Source organism: Musa acuminata, chromosome BXJ3-6 (genome assembly GCF_036884655.1).
Source record: "Musa acuminata AAA Group cultivar baxijiao chromosome BXJ3-6, Cavendish_Baxijiao_AAA, whole genome shotgun sequence".
Lineage (NCBI taxonomy): Eukaryota > Viridiplantae > Streptophyta > Magnoliopsida > Zingiberales > Musaceae > Musa > Musa acuminata.
In genome coordinates, this window is record NC_088354.1 from 3,483,908 (window position 1) to 3,501,835 (window position 17,928).

General features: G+C 36.6%; 2 protein-coding genes and 1 long non-coding RNA gene across 6 annotated transcripts; 2 read left to right on the forward strand and 1 right to left on the reverse strand.

Annotated features, from left to right (window-relative positions):
• The first annotated feature begins 444 nt into the window (after nt 1-444).
• LOC135640474 (NAC domain-containing protein 74-like) lies at nt 445-11,378 on the forward strand. 3 transcript variants are annotated; one of them, XM_065154938.1, is made up of 5 exons: nt 445-648; nt 5,101-5,270; nt 5,819-6,096; nt 6,794-6,982; nt 10,351-11,378. In XM_065154938.1, exons 2-5 carry the CDS (start codon nt 5,114-5,116, stop codon nt 11,140-11,142), a joined length of 1,416 nt encoding a protein of 471 aa, XP_065011010.1. In that variant the 5' UTR covers nt 445-648; nt 5,101-5,113; the 3' UTR covers nt 11,143-11,378. The 3 variants fall into 3 exon arrangements, with proteins under 3 accessions (XP_065011010.1, XP_065011009.1, XP_065011011.1); XM_065154937.1 differs by having other exon boundaries at nt 446-946; XM_065154939.1 differs by having other exon boundaries at nt 447-946; nt 10,360-11,378.
• A 762-nt stretch (nt 11,379-12,140) lies between these two features.
• On the forward strand, nt 12,141-16,409 carry LOC108953215 (uncharacterized). 2 transcript variants are annotated; one of them, XR_010497409.1, is made up of 5 exons: nt 12,141-12,404; nt 13,580-15,136; nt 15,222-15,382; nt 15,464-15,689; nt 15,770-16,409. It is a non-coding gene; the product is annotated as an uncharacterized LOC108953215 (long non-coding RNA). The 2 variants fall into 2 exon arrangements; XR_010497408.1 differs by having other exon boundaries at nt 13,608-15,136.
• On the reverse strand, nt 12,839-16,916 carry LOC135640621 (phosphatidylinositol/phosphatidylcholine transfer protein SFH12-like). Its single transcript, XM_065155275.1, has 15 exons — nt 16,846-16,916; nt 16,546-16,611; nt 16,118-16,364; nt 15,927-16,026; nt 15,582-15,848; nt 15,408-15,485; nt 15,227-15,328; nt 15,105-15,154; nt 14,924-15,017; nt 14,729-14,824; nt 14,501-14,638; nt 14,078-14,213; nt 13,590-13,987; nt 13,304-13,381; nt 12,839-13,039 (listed from the first exon to the last, which is right to left on the reverse strand). The coding sequence occupies exons 2-15, from the start codon at nt 16,589-16,591 to the stop codon at nt 13,025-13,027; spliced, it is 1,845 nt and encodes a 614-aa protein (XP_065011347.1). The 5' UTR covers nt 16,592-16,611; nt 16,846-16,916; the 3' UTR covers nt 12,839-13,024.
• Between the last annotated feature and the right edge of the window lie 1,012 nt (nt 16,917-17,928).

Sequence of the window (17,928 nt, forward strand, 5' to 3'; positions counted from 1 at the left end):
ATGATCCGAGTAAAACAATCCTTCACAAGCTATACAAGGTTCCTTTGCTCTTGGTACATATGGTGTTATTATAAGAATTCCTCCATCATATACTTTAGATTAAAAGAAAAAGAATCATCAAATATATTATATACCAAAACACTGTGTTTTGGTTTATGGTTTATGATCTCAACCTACAAGCAAATGGATTGGACGATGTCCACGGGCTGTTGGATGCCCGGATTAAGTATCATTAATAATGTCACGGCCATTGTTTACGTAAAATTATATGTTTGTATGATGGAAGCGGATCAGGGCGAACTCCCAAATCCGATCACCTCTCAATCAAATCGGATCCAATTATGACCCAAGTTATGCGGGTCGGATTCGAAGTTATTATGAAAATCCCACCGTCCATTTTGGCACTCGTGTCTCAAAGCTCGAAGAATTGCCGCGGATGGATTCTCCTTCCGAGCTTCCCACAAAAACGCTTCATCACGCGGTTTCCGACTTCCGACGCGCAGACACCGTCACGACCGCGACCTCCTAAGAAAGCAGGAGGAAGAAGGAATAGATGACGATGTGGGAGGAGGAGGAAGAAGCAGAAGAAAAAGGGCTTTGAATCCCCAACAGCCACTCCCCCTCCTCCATCAGATCCATCGGATAGAGGTCAGCGATAGTTTCCTATGCCTTCCGTTGTTAGGTTGGGCTCTTGGATTTTGGTGCGTTGTTCCATCGATATCTGATCGAATCATCGTACGATCTTCAATACCAAAAATCTCCCCCTCCTTTCAAAACTTCGATTTTTGGGTCATTATCAGTCAATTGCGTGTTGGGGGATGTTAATGCAAAAGGGAGGAGTGAGATGATGAAGACGAACGAGATGGAGCTGCAGAAAGGACATTGTCAAGGAATTTGTGCGGCACAGCAGTGTCAAGAGCACTTGTATTCGCCTATATCTGCCACTGTAAGTTGCAAAGCTTGCACAGACCTTGGTGGTTGCTATAACTATATACTCTAACGGTGCTCGGTTTATTGCATGAGAAGATTATCCACAATACTAGTGGATTTGTTGGTTCTCAGCAAATCCTGCGGGAGAAAACGTAAAAAGGAATCAATAACGTCTAGTTTGAATGCAACAAAACAATGGAAATGCCCGAACAAGTTCATCTGGAATATGTAGCGAAACCTCACTCTATCTACCATAGGAGGAGGTGTAACTCTGAGATAATGTTTGGAGGGTGAAGTATTCCTCTCTAAAAATTTGAGGTGATGACAGTCCGATGGATGTGTTGTCTGAGTTATTGCTACCAATGACAGATTGGTCACCAGTTATCGTTTAAATAGGAAGAAAAATAAAAATAATTACTACTGAAATGCTAATAAAAGCCCAGCTATTTTTTTCTCTTTCAAAGTTTCAGGTTATGAATAGATTTCTGTTTATATTTAATTGAAAAAGGGTTGAGATCATTGTTTCGAGGTCATCTTGTGCTGAAACATATCAGGATAGTTTTGTTTTAACTGCAAAGCAGCATTTTGGGCCTAGATTCATTCTAACTTCTACTGAAGAGTTGTAACTTCTTTTGGCAAATACATTGAACGAGGTCTTCCAAATGATCAAATAAGATAAAAGAGAATATCACGGGCAAGTGCTAAGGAGATTAAATAAACAAAAATGACCAAAAGGAAAAAAAAAGATGCAAACAATAAATGTGAGTAAGCATGTCATTAGTTAAGCATGCCATTTTTATCTTCACTTCATTTTGCACTTGTGATCAACGAAGATATTTATCCTCTTTCCATAAATAAAAATTACCATAATTAGTGTTTTGTTTTATTTGGATTGCTCATTTCCCTGTTAGTGTAATATGATTTAGAAAATAATCAAAATATATTTCCTTAATGGTGTTCGCAAGTTAGGAATTTAATTAATTAATTAATTAATTTGAAAATCAAATTTGTTATTTCCTTGAGGGGAACCCTCCCTCCTCACCTACATAAAGGAGGTCAGGCTCCACCTCTATTCGTCATCGGTAGCTTGATAGTAGGGAGGTACTTGAGGGAAGAGGAGGATCTTGAAAAGTAGGTCCTCCACCCTTTCTCAATTTATTTTCTATATATTCTTAAAATATTTAGTTTTATGATGATGTAAACTTCATTAGTTTAGAAATTTTGAATTATGATTAAATATTTTCTGATATTGAAATTATCATGAATTATGATACCATAAATTTAATTTAAATATGAAATTATATTCAATTAATAAATTTGATGAATTTTATGAAAATTTGCCCTTAAGTTGATTTAATTAGTTTGACATACTAACTTATATTATTAGTAAATTTCATAAAATTCATGTTTTTGCATTTCAAATCTGATTGAATTAAGAATTTGGTAGCATGTCAAATATTGAGACTAACATATTGATTAATTGATGAATTTCATGTGTTTACTTAATAATTTGAATTAAAAATATTTAATTAAAATTTTATGTTTGAATTTAATGAGATTGTCTATTACATGTATTAATTTGTTAAGTATTTAAAGTATTGAATGAAATCAAAACTGAGGGATTTGATTCAGTCAATCTGAGCTAACCTAAGTCAGACTGCTGATTGGACTCAGTTAGGACAGTCATATGTGCTTGGGTCCTGTTCGGGTGTAGGTCAGCCCAATCAGTGGTTTGTTCCTGCGGGACTAAGAGCCTGTGGTGCTGGCTTGCCCGACCTAGCGACTTAGCCAACGGTTCGGATTTGGCTTCAGCGTGACATAGAAGCATGGCCTGGCTCGGTAGACCGGTGTAGGAGGTAGATTGGGATACACTCGGCTCGAGGTCGATGCTGTTTGCACCTAAGCCTGTAGCTTGGTTTGGCTTAAGTTGGGCATGAGCTAGCCTAGATAGGCCCGTCATAGACCTTCTGAATCGGCTGGCATGGGCCAGTGCAGCCTAGATCCGAAGCGGAGTTCAATCCTCTGCCCTCTTTTATTGTGCTGGCACATGCATCACATGTGACCTTGGTCTAGGCCATTATGGGCCAATTTGAGCTCGGCCCAATACTATGCATCGAACCATAGCCGATTCAAATCTGACTTAATTTTCTTGTGCATCAAACCAGGGCCGACTTGACCTAGCCCAGTTATTCCAAGGCAATTTTGATTGAGTCAATCTTGTTTCACTCAAATTAGAATCAATCAAGTCCAATTGAACCAATTTGGGGCAATTCTAGTCCTAGATTGGCTTTATGAGGATTTGAGTTGTGGTTCAATGAGATTATAAGTGAATTAAGTCTGGTTTGAGACAATTGGATCAATTCAACTATGGTTTAGGTAATTAAGGATTATAATGGGATTGACATCTCATACTTTATTTAATGAAGTTAAAGGTTTTTTTTGGCTTTATAATTTGAAATGATTAGCGATTTTAAATATTTGAGACTAAGGACGATTTGATGATATTGTTACCCTACGACATATGTGGCCATGGTGAGTGGTTGACATTGGAAGTAACCTTGTAAAAGGGGCTATCGACCCATTATAGTGCAGTGTTGCTAATGAACTGAGCCTCACATGCCATGTACCCAGCATAGTCTATCATGGTATTTCACTGTATGACTTCCTTGAACGTATGCATGAATTGATGAATGAAATGAATGAGAATGAATGATTATGATATATGATAGATGAGGACCTTATTTCTTTGCAAGGGCTGGAAGGCTAGTATTGGTAGGACGATTCCGGGGATTAACGGATCATCATACATGATGGCTAGATGATCCCTCCATCTTCTATTGGGAGGAACATGTCCTCACTTGAGCAAGTGAGGGACACTACTCCATTGGGAGTGCAACATGGTTTCTCTGTGTCCATTGTTGGGATAATATAAAACCTATTCTATGGAGCAAGGTTTGCAATACTGTACCGTACCGGTATTTCGACCTGGGCTCGGTACCGGGCAGTCCGCGTACCGTTGGCCTATCGGACCGGTACGTACCGCCCGTACCGGGCGGTACGATTCGGTATGGCAGACACTGCTATGGAGTATGTTTCTCTATCCACTATTAGGATGGTGCAACTATCGGGTGTTCGATGTACGCTTATGTTACTTTGATAGTTATGTATCTCATCAAGACGTGTAGCACATGATTGATGCACGATTTTGTTTATCGTTTATTTGATACTGATCATGATAAATTGATATGTTTTCATTTCAGATGAAATTGTTTGTATAACATATTTGAATATATTTTTTGTTTTATATTTATTTTCAGATTAATCTGCTAACTTATATTAGATTTGAGGCTTGGGTGGAATATACTTTTTCATCATTAATTAGCATTATCAAGAAGTTGAAGCCTTTTTCCCATTGTTAACTTTATTGTAATTACAATGAACATTGACTTTAATGAAATTTTCTGTAATTGTGGATTTCAAAGTGGTGGTTTATGCACGATACTGACAGTGCCAGTAATGTCCTCTTTAGATTCCATGTCTATCAGTTAAATCAGCATTAAGAACCTTTACTTTTAGGCGTTTCTTTATTGAAATTTATTTGAAGTGTTCAGACTATTATCTTTTCTACCATTCATGAATGGTATTGTACACCACTAAATCTGATGGGATAATTTTTCCAAGTGATAATGGTTGTTATGTATTGAACTAATTACTGCTGAGGTTTGTGAAACTAATGCTATGCCCATGTCTCCTTTTGTATTGGTTGCTTTGTTGATCTCAGGCCTATGATACTCACAATTGGATGAGAACCTTGTCTCCAGTTTAACTAAATATGGATTTTTTTCTTTATGATGTGCTACAATAACTTTTTTAATTTTCAATATATTATCAAGCTACATCAGCCTGCTATAGTATCTTTGTTTTGTTAAAAGCATTCTTAAGTATGTACAAAGAGCAACTCAATTATTTCTTGGCTCCGGTTTCTATTGCCCTTTTCCGAACAAATGATGATCTGAGTGGTCTATCCTTGATACTTACCTGATACTAATTACTTTATATTAGTGTTGGTGTTGATCTATGAAGTTTCTTGTCATTTGAATATGCTAACTTCATTTTGTTATCAGTATTACTGACATCTGGTGTTAATGAAACTTGTTTGTTCCTATGTAGTAAGCTGCTGTGGATGGAGACCTTAACTGCTCTGCCCCCTGGGTTTGGCTTTCATCCAACAGATGTTGAACTTGTCTCCCATTATTTGAAGAGAAAAACACAAGGACACAACTTTGACGAAATTATACCAGAGGTGGACATATATAAGCATGAACCATGGGATCTACCTGGTAATTTTGTTACATATCCTGGCTTTTTGTGTTTCTACTGCAGGTTAATGCTCTCTATAGTAGATATGATAATTATATCAATTTTTGTTAATAACCAATTTTTGATCCAAAAGAATTTTGAACTGATGCTTTCTGAGGTGGATTATCTTGCTAACATGGACCATCTGAATTTTTTGGAGGGGACCATCAGCAATTGAACTGTGAATGTCTTACTAGTCTTGGGTCTATAAATCTGCAGTAGGACTGCAAATCCATGTTAAAGAAACACTAGGAACATGTGGATTGTTACATCTGTGATACTTCCAAACATCTTATGACTCTGATGTGGACTGCAAATCCTTGTTTCTAGACTCTGATGTCATCATTGCATCTCTGATAGTTCCAAGCTCCTATGATACTTTACTTAATATTTTGCTCCAGTATTATTTCTTGAAACTGAGAGAATTGATAAACTTAATACTATCTAGTATATTTTTACCTCCTGCAGGTTGACCTGGATATTCTTTTATCTAAAAATTCTCTCTCCTTGTTTTATTTTCACTTTGCAGCAAAGTGTCATGTGCCTTCCAGAGATAACACGTGGCACTTTTTCACTTTACGTGAAAGAAAATACCGTGCTGGTTCTCGCTCGAACAGGGCCACAGAAGAAGGTTATTGGAAATCCACAGGGAATGATCGGAATGTCAAGTTTCAAAATCGAGTTATAGGAACCAAGAAAACTCTAGTATATCATGAAGGTCGAGCTCCACGTGGAAAACGTACTGATTGGATTATGCATGAATATGATTTAGATGAAAAAGAGTGCAAAGCTTCTCCTGGTTTGAAGGTAATATTTTTTGCTTTGAATGACATGATAATTTGAATAAAACATGTTTGCTATTAGAATTAAAGGTGCTTGCCTAAGTGAAGAAGGTGAAGTAGCAAGCTTGTACCAAAGAAGTTAATCTGCACAGATGGAATAAAATGAAGTGTCAGTCTAAGAAATGCTAAACCTTTCAATTTAGGCCCCAATATTTTATCAGAGAAATCTTCTGCATGATGCAAGCAGCCACACTGTCATTTCAGGGTGCATGGCCTGATTCACCCTGTTTTTCAAAAGCCAATCATTTGTACCGCCTGGAAGTGAGTAGGCTTCATATTCTGTGGCACTGACCAAATATTCTTGCGGACCAATCATCATGCTTCTTTTTCTCATTTTTTGGGGAGGTGATCACCATGAATCTATAATATTATATTTAAGACCACCATTTTCCCTGTATGAGTCCTTTTGGTTTATATATATTCTATTTTGTATGAGATTTCCAATCCAATTTTTCTTCTTTTTCATCAGATGTTAGCATAAAAAACTACTGGAAAGTTATGTTTGAAAATGTTTTTGGTTGTTCAATCATTGATATCGTACATTATTTACATCACTCTATATAGATTTAAGGGCTTCAGGTCGAATCTAATTCATCAATAATGTATCCTATAATTTTCTTGTGGTTAGTTCTGGAATCACTCTTTTTTGTTTCTTATTGCAGGGTACCTTTGTTCTTTGTCGTGTTACTAAGAAGAATGATTGGCCATTGGAAAATGAGAAGACTGAACCGGTGGTCTGCAAGGAATCATCTAGTCACTCGAGTGACATGGAAGATTTAGATGCATGGGTTGCTGGGCTCTTCGATCCGAACTTCGGCACTAATTCTAATAGACTAGAGCATGAAGCAGTGGTATGTCCAAGTCTCTTTTAATATAGTCTGAGACTTTTAACTGGGCATTACCCTGTCAATTAGTTCCCCTTCATCTAGTAGAGGTTCTAGGTTTGAATGCTTGTGGAGGGCAACCTAGGTATTTAGACTGTTGGCGTTGATACCACACTTGTTGGTTTTTCTATAAAACTTAAGGGAGAAAGGGAAGAAAATAGTAGGAGAGACTAGGAGTACTTCTAATATGCAATGCTTTTGATTGATCCAAGAGCATCTATTTATATTGACTAAAAAATGGAATATAAGTTTTTTAAAACAATAAAAAAAATCTACCATATCCCAATAAATCTTCTCACCCTCATCTATTAATTTAAATCTAAAATTTTCTTTTATTTTATCTAATCTTAACTATTTGAATTAATTTTAATACACCCCCTTAATTCAAATAGTTGTAACTTAAAATTATCTTTGGAGAAAAAAAAATTATCAAAGCTTTTGTGAAGATATCGACAAACTGGTCTTTGGTGCCGCAGTAATCCATTTGAATTTCTCCTTTATCAATTAGTTCGATAGGTTTGCAAGTCTTCATGATCTTCAAAGGATTGAAAGTCTTTTTTAAGTTTTAGTGGATTTTCTAAATAGTTTTGAGTCTGACTTGTAACAAGAGTTTTGGGCCCTTTTACTTCAGACTTTGTAGCAGTTTGTTTTTCACTCTTCAAAGTTGCATCTATCATTTTTGCATCTTTAACTTTCTTCGAAGTCTTCAGTGGTTGCTTACCTTCACTTTCCTTAGAAGATTCGTCAGAACCACTGTTGTCTTTTGATGTTTGAGACTTCTTAGCCTGTTACCCTTTTGAATGTTCATAATTAGAACTTTCTTCAGAGCTGTCATCTGCATCATAGTTGGTGCTCTCCTTTTTGGCAGACTTTGTAAGAGGTTTACCAGCGGTAGATGAAACAGATTCCGAAACTGTTCGCTTCTTCAGTTATAACTCATCGCTCTCATCAGAACTCTCATCGCTCTCATCAAAACTTTTATCAACTTTAGCCTTGTTTTGAGGCATCTTCGTATCAGTTTGAATTTTAAAGAGTTTGTCATATGAGATAGTTTATATAGACCCACAAAAATTCAGATGATCATAGCTTTTATGTCATAATGTCGATTTATCAATAACAGTAGTTTGTAAGGAGAAATATGAAAATAATAAGGGAAACACTTTGTTTTTTATCGTCCTCATAGTTGCTATCAATTTATCAAATTTTTTTTTTATCATAAATCAAGTATTTTTCATCATAAAAAATAGCATAATATCCTTTTCTCATCAATTGTTCAATACTAATGAGATTTTGTTTTAAACCAAGAATAAACATCACACATCAATAAAATTTTTACCAGATTTGGTGTTCATAGTAATTGTTCCTTTTCCTTTCGATTGAACCTTATTGTTATTTCTCGTTTGCACTGTCAATCTGACTGAATCATCAAGTCTTTGGAATAAACTTTTGTCTCATATTATATAATTACTGCATCTACTATCCAAAAACTAAACATATCTAAATATTTTTCGTCAGATGCTATAAAAAAAATATTTCCTCATAATAATTTGTCTGATTTTTATTTCAACAATCCTTTTCAAGATGGCCATATTTTTTACAATAAGAGTAGTGAGGAACATTTGGATTTTTATTGTTGTACCAGCAATCTTTTTCAATATGTCCAATTTTTTGCAATAAAAACATCGGTAGGTTTCTTTGTTACCTTCATTTTATCGGCCTCATCCTCTGCCATTTTGATCTCTCCCTTGAAATTAGTTTCTGAATTTTTCTTTTGGTTCTTCTTCTGATCTATCTTCATTTGTAAAGCGTGTTCTAAAGTCTCATCTGAATATTTATTCGCTTTTTGTTCATGAACTAAAAGGGAGTCCATTAATTCATCAATAGATAATGTACTTATATCTTTAGTTTCTATTATAGCGATAAAAATTATATCAAATTTTGGAGATAAACTTGCAAAACCTTTTCTGCTACAGTTTGATCTTTTAGGTTTTCACCATAAGATCTTATATGATTCACAGTAGAAGAGATTTTTGAGAAGAAATTAGTAATAGATTCAGGATCTTTCATCATAAGAGTTTTAAATTCACGTTGAAGAATTTGAAGTATTGAAATTTTTACCTTGTCTATGCCTCTAAATATGCTTTTTAATATTTTTCAAGCTTCTGTTGATGTTGATGCCATCATGATTCGAGAAAATAGAGACTCATCTATTGCTTGTTATAACATGTAGAGGGCTTTTGCATCTTTCTGCATATTCTCATTTATTCGATCTTTTTGATATTTAATAATATTAGGATCCTGTAGATCATACTCAACAAAATCATTCTTTACCAAATTCCATAATCCTTGTGAATAAATAGAGCTTTCATCTTAATAGCCTAAAATTGATATTTATCATCTTTAAAGATATGAAGAAGTTAGATTAGGAACACTTACTCCATTGCCTATCATCTTCTTTTTTTTCTTTTTCTGGATCTACTAGTCTGCCCTTCTTTTTAATCGTTGTACTCTTGTCGATCTTCTTCGAACTAGGCTTTGATACAGGCTCTGATACCACACTATAAGCTTTGATACCGTACTTGTTGGCTTTACTACAGAACTTCAGGGAGAAAGAGAAGAGAATAGTAGAAAGACTAAGAGCACCTATTTATATTGATTAAAAGATAGAATACAAGTTTTTTAAAATAATAAAAAAAATCTACCATATCCTAATAAATCTTCTCATCCTCATCTATTACTTTAAATCTAAATTTTTATCTTTTATTTTATCTAATTCTAACTATTTGAATTAGTCTTAACATAGACTAGCATCAGTAAATTTTTTTAAGGTAGGATTTTAGTCTCAGTAGAGGTCACAGGATATTTAGGAACATTCATTACTTATATCTAAGAGTTCAATAATAGGCTAAAAAATGAAAGGAATAACTCACTAAAGATGGAGAATTTTCATTTCTAAGTATTAGGTAGATCAGAAGCTTTTATTAGTCCAATTGTTGTTTCGTTTCTCCTTTATCGCTGATTGTTAACACTTAACAGCTATCAGACTGTCTGATTTGAATGTCCATCTGCCGCATGATTTAAACTGACTGAGAAGTTAACTGCGAACAAATATTAAAAGTGTGAAATGAATAGAGTTATAATTGGCTTTCAGCTTTTAAATACAAGTGTTAATTGAAGAGATTTTTTTTGATTGAATTAAGGCATGTAGCTTTTCATTTTCTGCTCTGTTATGCACTCTCTATTTTTTATAATGAGTATGTGAAATTGAATTTTATGGTACACAATTCTGTATATCATGATCATTAGTGCATACACTTTATTCCATTTCTTTTAAGATTTTGCAGGCAGATGTCAGTTCTCTTGTGCCAAAGCAGGAGCCAGTGGATTCTCATCTTGATCAAAGTGCTGATGGCAACATTGGCTACCTATTAGAAGATGATGCCTGTAATATCTTGAAATCTGATTCCAATAACTCATTTCAGAAGTCCAATACTGGAGCCAGAGATGATGTTTCCACTCATGGAAGAAGTTCCCGGGATGCAAATGTTAAGAAAGAGAATCCTACATTTGGTCACACGGCTTCCACCAATTCATACAAGAGCATTGATACTGGAATCCAGATTCGACAACGCCGTGCAGGACCTTCAGCTGAAGTTCCCTCTGGCAGGATTAGACTTCAGGTTAGCAAAGTGGCATCGAGGAACTCCGCATCAGTCAACCACACCATAAAGGTTGGCAATGAAGGTCATCATCTTGATCTGAATAGAAGTCAAAATCAGACTTTCAGTTCAGGGCTGGCACTCGACCAAGAGTCTGCAGTTGTAACATCATCAGTTTCTTATCAGTTCAACGCAAAATCAAATCCAAGTTCCGAGTCTGATCGATCTTGCCCAGTTGTGTCTATGACATTACTGGGGGCAATATCATCAAATGATGTTACTCTTCAGAAGTCCTCCAGTGCACCTCTTGACGACCGTAGCTTCATCCGAGGAATTGACAGGGGCATGGGAATGCTTGTACCAGCACTTCAGTCAGCTTGTCACTCACAGTGTTTTATCCTCGGTGCATGTCTCGCTGGAACTGCAGCTCTTTTCATATATTTTATGCTGCGAGGCGATGCTGGATGATTCAGTTCTTCATCTTCTTGGTTGTAGGACACGAATGACTGCTTACGGAGGTCGACAGACGTAGTTCTTTTCTATTTACACTTGCTCATGGAAGAAGGTTTTGTTTTTGTTCCTATTGGATCCTGCACTTTCATGTACATAAGCAGGATGAATTTCTTCTCATGGTTGTCAGGAAAGAACATTTTATTTTGTGACTGATGCTTTGTTGATAGTAAATAAGGAGCTCATATTGTAAATTGTTCCTACTGCAAATAGTTTCATCTGTTTTGTTTCTTGAACAAATCTATCAAGATTAAGGCTATTATCACCTGTATATACTATTGTTAAGTTAATATAAAACCTTGACTGGGATTAAATCATGTCTTCATCATTTATCTTTTGTAAAAATATATATAATTCTTTCACACAGCCTTAATATCTTATTCAATAAGTTTGGGCAATTTCTCTGAAAAATACACATATTTTGAGTATTTTTCAAAATGTACCATCTCTTTTATTTTTTTCCCAAATAGTATCCTTAATTTAATAAATATCTAAAATATCCTTCAAAAGTTTTTTCATCAAATTTTCACTTGTTTTTTTAACCATTTTAAACTGTTACAATATTTTTATTTGACTCGTTTTTTGTGTTTTTCAATAGTATTTACAATATTCTATTGATATACTAAAAACATTATAAGTAGCATCATGTCTCTCTGTTAGTTATTGTTCATAGATCATAACAATATTATATTTTTATTGCTTATGATTAGTTTGGCTGAGATTAAGAGTATATTTAGATCGATTTTATAGTGTTTTTGTTGTGGTGGCCAAAACACCATAAAAAACATTATAACAGATCAAAATACTATAATATACAAAAAAAAAATTGAAGAATAATTTTAATATTTTTAATTAGATATACTATTTGAAAACAAATGAAATAAAAAATATCGATTAGAAAATATTTAAAATATATAAGTATTTATGCCAATGCTAATGGAAGGCGATGCCTTGGATGTCGCTTCTGCTCCTGTTCGTGAGAAGAGGGGAAGTCATGCGGTAGCTATAACGCCCGTCTTAAACCTGTCGCTTCCCTGCTTGAGCCGAAGAGTTCTCGGGGAAGTTTGCCTAAGCGGGTCTTCTTCCGACGGGACTCGGATCCTCTCAGCTCGGAGAGATTGTTAGACATTGGCATGAGAGGAGACACGGGCTAAGAATAGGAATGCCAAGATTGCAGGTTGATCAACAAGTGACATGTTTTCCAAGGGGGCATCAGAGAGGTGAGTGGATTAGCAATGGGCATACACCACATCTATTTTGACCTGATGAAACTAAGATTGGAGACTGTAGGAGAAAAAATTGAAAGAAATGCTAGGATAAATATGGAATTTCTAGTGGTACACTGCAATCTTTCTAGGCATGAGAAAGAAATTTATGTGATTTTAATACTTGGTGGAAAAACTAAACGAGGACAAGCCTTGATGACTAGGGTTTGAGTCACGGGAATTAGTCTATTTGTTTATGAAAATATAATCTTTCCCAGCAATCTGAGGAGATCACGTAAAACCGACATTTTTGCTGATGAGAAGGCTGTGAATGATCTTTTAATGAAGATAGGGGTAGAAACATGGAGATTATCTTGATGTCCATCACTGTTTTACAGAAGAATAAGATATAAATGCTTGTCTTATTCAATTTATCAGTAGTTGATACCAAACAATGCTTCACACAATATGATTTTGAAAGAAAGAATCACGATTTATATATTAGAACTCAACTTTTGGATCAGTATGGCAAAGACAAAATACAGGAGTACATTGAATTCTATATGTTGAAAGCAATCTTCTCCGACTTCTTCTCACCACATTACTTCATAAAAGCAGAGCTTTTTCTTCTTAGCTCACCAGAATGGATTCTGCAGTTGAAGGAAACAATTAAGTATGTTAAGAAACACAGTATTAAGCACAGTGTTCTACATGTTTTAGGGATGTTTTAGATGTTCATTTTTGCATATTATGCTATCTTGTAATTTTGATATGAATTTGTTTGGCTCTCTTCTTGTAGAATTACAAGCTTTTATATTCAGTCTAAACTGTCTTTTGATTCCACCCTGCATAAAAAACTTAAGGAAGAAGAAGAAGAAGAATCTGATTCAAAACATGGACAAGTAGTAACTCACCATCTTGTTCTTCTTCTTCTTCTTCTTCTCAAGATAAGCTACAAATTCTTCCTGCCTTGCTAGAGATTCCTCCAGAGCCTGCAAAACATCAGAAAAGTAGAAGCCTCAGATAGTTGTATTGTTCTTTCTATATTTTTGGGACATTTTTCATCACAAAAGGAGCCTCTTTTGTCCTATTCTCTTATCACACAAGGATTAGTAGATGGGAAAGATTGCAGTGCTTAGGTTCTTCAAATAGATTTAGTACTTGTTATTTGTATGCTTGATACTTTTCAGGCTCTCTTACCTTCTTTGTTGCTGCAAGCTCCTCCTCCAAAGCATCCACACGCTTCACAGCGGCATGCAGTATCTCTTCCTTCTCAGCCGGCAACTCTACAGGCTTCGCACTGAGTTCAGCCACCTTCTCTTCAAGCTCACTGAGGCGCTTCACGACACCAGAGAACTCAGCAGCTGAGACGGCCGGTGCAGACTGCTCGCTCTGTTGCATTTGGCCTTTAAGCATCGTGCCGGCCAACTCAAGAGACCTCGCGTAGTCGATATCTGCATTAGACATCTTCTTTGGCACGGTGTTGCCTCCTACGCGGATCATGGTGACAAGTCCCATGACAAAGGCCATAACTCCAGCCAACACATGGTTGCTGACTCCATCTGGTCCTCTGTAGATTTCAGATAGATTGTAGGCACCTGCAGTGAAAGGTGGATCATTGGAAACTCATCAGTGGAAATCTCAACAGTTCCAATGTGTAATCGGCTAAGGATGATGATGATATGGACCTTTGGACATGGCAAACTTTTGACTAAGCATTTGCTTCTTCCAGGTTGCATCCATAGCCTTGTCCACAATTGGAATCAGATCATTATATGAGTAGGTTGGGAATTCCTTGAGTGCAGCCTCGACGTCCAAATTCTTCTGGAAAGGTATTAGTGTTAGAAATGATAAGATCAATAGCAACTGCAAGTCTGATTCACTTGGAACTTTGAATCCTTTTGTGTTCCTGAAATTTCAGATACTGAATTCTTGATGAGTTCAGTAATATCATGGAGTTCTACTTTTGCTTAACAGATGTATCAGGAAGAAGTTCCAGTCAGTATCTCTGGCTCAATCCACAAAGGGAAAATATTACTTCTGTTCCAAGTTGATTCATTTGATGAAGATTAATTTAGTTTTTGTGGTGCTAATCAACAACTAAAGATTACCTCAGCTTCTGTATTGCTGACTTCTTCATGAAGAGGTGACAATTGTGGGTGCTCAATCTGACTCCTTGACATCTTGGGAGAAGCAGAGGACATTTCATCAGCAGCAAAGGCAGATGGCCCTCGGAAAGACTCGTGCCTCTTCATGTTGGGGAAATTTTTTTGTCAGTGATCAGAAACATGAAGCTCCAATGAACATTAACACAGGAAGAAATGGTGATTAATTATCACCTTTGAATACACAATGTCATCCTCAGAAATGGTCTTCTCCTCAACTGCAGGAGTCATTTGTTGCCTTCCACATTGTCCCATACCACTCTGAACCATCTGTGTATGCCGTGAATTCATCGAAATCGTGCTTAAAATGTTAATGCAATTGTTTTGAGCATACAATTAGTGCAAAAACGGAGGAGAAGAAAACCTCACCTTTAAGATCTCAGGGTCCTTCCATGGGCCCTTGTCTGATCGAAGACAACCTCCTTCACAGTTGCAGGTGCCACCAAGGAACTCCGGCAACTCACTTGTAAATCCCAAAAGACTTATGATCAAACACAACTATTTCTCAAAAGCTTGCAGTAAGATTTGTTCATCATCTATTGGAAGATACCTGGCATCAATCACTTCAAGCAGCTTGCTCTGGTACTTGTTTCCAAGAACCTGAGGGGAGTTCTCATCAGATATCTAATTTCTTGTACTGAATGCAATCCATGGTATCTATCAACAGCTTACATGGATTTTCGCGGTGGTCTTTGGGTCAAGGAAGGACTTGACAGTGTTCCAAAGCAGTCTGAATCCCTGTCCTGCATTGACGATGAACATGCGGCACAAAGTCTGCAGTTGGGGAAAGAATCACACCTCATGATCACTTGAAATGCCATCAGTACAGTAAGTAAATGTGTTGCATATATACCTCAGGATAATTGTCACCATCAATCTTTTGAATCCTGCTAATTAGCTCCCTTGCAGTTTTGTTGAATTGTTTCATTCCCTGTCATCAAAAGCCATTCCATACACATTCTGATTCGTGAACATCACCGGAGGAGGATAGGATCTGAGAAGGGAAAACAAGGCATCTGATGCATACCACTCCTTGCACATCAATGATGGTCGTGCTCTGGTCGATGTGCCGTTTTGCTGCAATCGAACAGGCAGGAAACTTGACGACGAAGGTCCTCTCAAACTCCTTCACATGGTATTTGACGTAGCGATCCATGTTTGTGACCTGCATCATCTTGTTGGCATCAACTAGGCCTAATCTCTCGATGTACACAGGCCGGCCTTCCTTATCGACTCCATGGTGGCCTTGCGGGTAGTATTCCAAGACTTCCCCGAGTTCCTTGAAATCAAAATCCTAGTAGGAGGAACACGTATCAGAGCTACAATCTTATGAGTTGAAGCCGGTAGAACAGTCAATAAAAGGAGGAGTTACATCCAAAATTGTGTCAGCTCCAAATTCCTTCCTCCATTGGAGCATATCAGTCCACATTTGCTTTGTCTTCTCAATGTCAAATTTCCTGGCCTTGAGAAATCTGCACCACAGAGACGCCACACTGAGTATCCATTGCTCCATGGATTTGAGCTGTGAAGTCAAGAGTAATGTGTCCAAGTGAAGAGGAAAACCTGAGCATTGTATGGTAATCATCATGCCTAGAAGGTAGCATCTCCTCCAGAATAAGAATCTGACGGAAGGCATCAACAGCCTGCATCTCCTCGGCATCACGCACGTCCTCGATGGAGACAGACATGACTTTGCTGCTCCTTCTTCCTCTTCTGTTCAAAGAATTCCTGTACTTTGTGGAGGCATTCATTGCCTTCTTCGTTAGAGACTCGATCTTATTTCTCCTCTCATCCTCGGAGTTCTCGACATCTATGTTACATAATTGAGATCATTAAAAGAAATCTTGGTTATAGATTTCTGTGGGTTGAGTGCATGACAAATTCTACATGTCAGAGGAAGTGTTGCTTTATATGCCTCGCTGACAATCATGAACAAAATGGAATCGAACATACAAATGGAAGAGAAGCAAAAAGATCTCATCTTGACATACCATGTTTTTGTAGATGGTCCAGAGGTCCGGACATGACTTCAGCCATGTTGACCTTTTTGTCTGGACCTGGTAATTGACAGAAAACTGGTCAAGTGTCGAGCATTAGCAACCACAAGTCATAAGAAGAAGAAGAAGAAGAATCTAAAGAGCAAAAGTAGGAACTCAAAGCCCTAATTGACTTCCATCCAAAAACACAACGATTAGATCTTTGCCACTGCATCCAAGTGAGAACCAGAAAAGCAATGCACCAACAGGAGAGGAGAGGACAGGACAAGGAAACAGGAGAAGCAGCTTGATTACCTCCAATGACCCGTATGTCGATGACAGGGAGAGGGAGAGATGGGGGAGTTTAAATGACGCTGGGATCGCTGCCGAGGTGGCGGGTTGGGTGGCGAGCGATGCACGACGAGAACGAGCGGGAGAGAGGAAGACTTGCACTTCCTTTGACTTTTTATTCCCCTTTCTTTTAGCCGTTGACTTAGTCTATGTTTGACTTTGTGCATGTCCGAGTGCCGAGGGGGAAGACGAGGATGGCCGGAATGCACGCCTCAAAGTTTGATAGTATCTTTAAATAGCTTCGGTGAGTCATTTAACACATTATTTATTAGCCATTGGAAATTAAGACATACTTGTTCCTGTTTCATATATATATATATATATATATATATATATATATATATATCCTATTCACTTATCTTATGTTAATGGTTCAAATCCACATCCTATAAACATTACATCTAAAATATGAATATAATAATAATAATAATAATAATAATGCATGAGGTTCAAAAAATTCATCTTATAAATTTTTAATATTATGATGATACTATACCACTGTACCCATTCTCATTTACTTGAAATTAAGGGTTTGAAAATTGATGATGACATATTATATTAGGGTTGACTCAGATTGAGAGTTTCAAACATCATATTATATTTTTTCCTTAAAAAAATAAAACAAATTCTAATGTTAAATAAGATTGAGGGGGGAAGATTTTGAAGCCCTTATGGTGATAATTCTGTCCCCCTCTCCCAGAATACAAATCAAGCACTAAGGAAGAAAGATTAGGCTGCACTTGTAATTTCTCTTTGGTGATCCTCCTCCTCTTTGCATCATTCAATGGCAACAGAGTTGGTAGCTGCAACTACAAAGAACTCCATCTCTTTGTATTGTCTCTCTATCTTATTCTCAAGCACAACATATATTTTATCCAAAAACATATATATATTATGAATCATAATAAAAAAATTTAAAATATTTGTTCAGATTTTCTTAACATAAGCAGTTAGATGCTCGACTATAAAGGGGATCTGTTCTAGAGTGATGAAAATTTTTTTTCTGTTCTTTCTACACCATATATTCTAATTATAGATTTTTTTAAC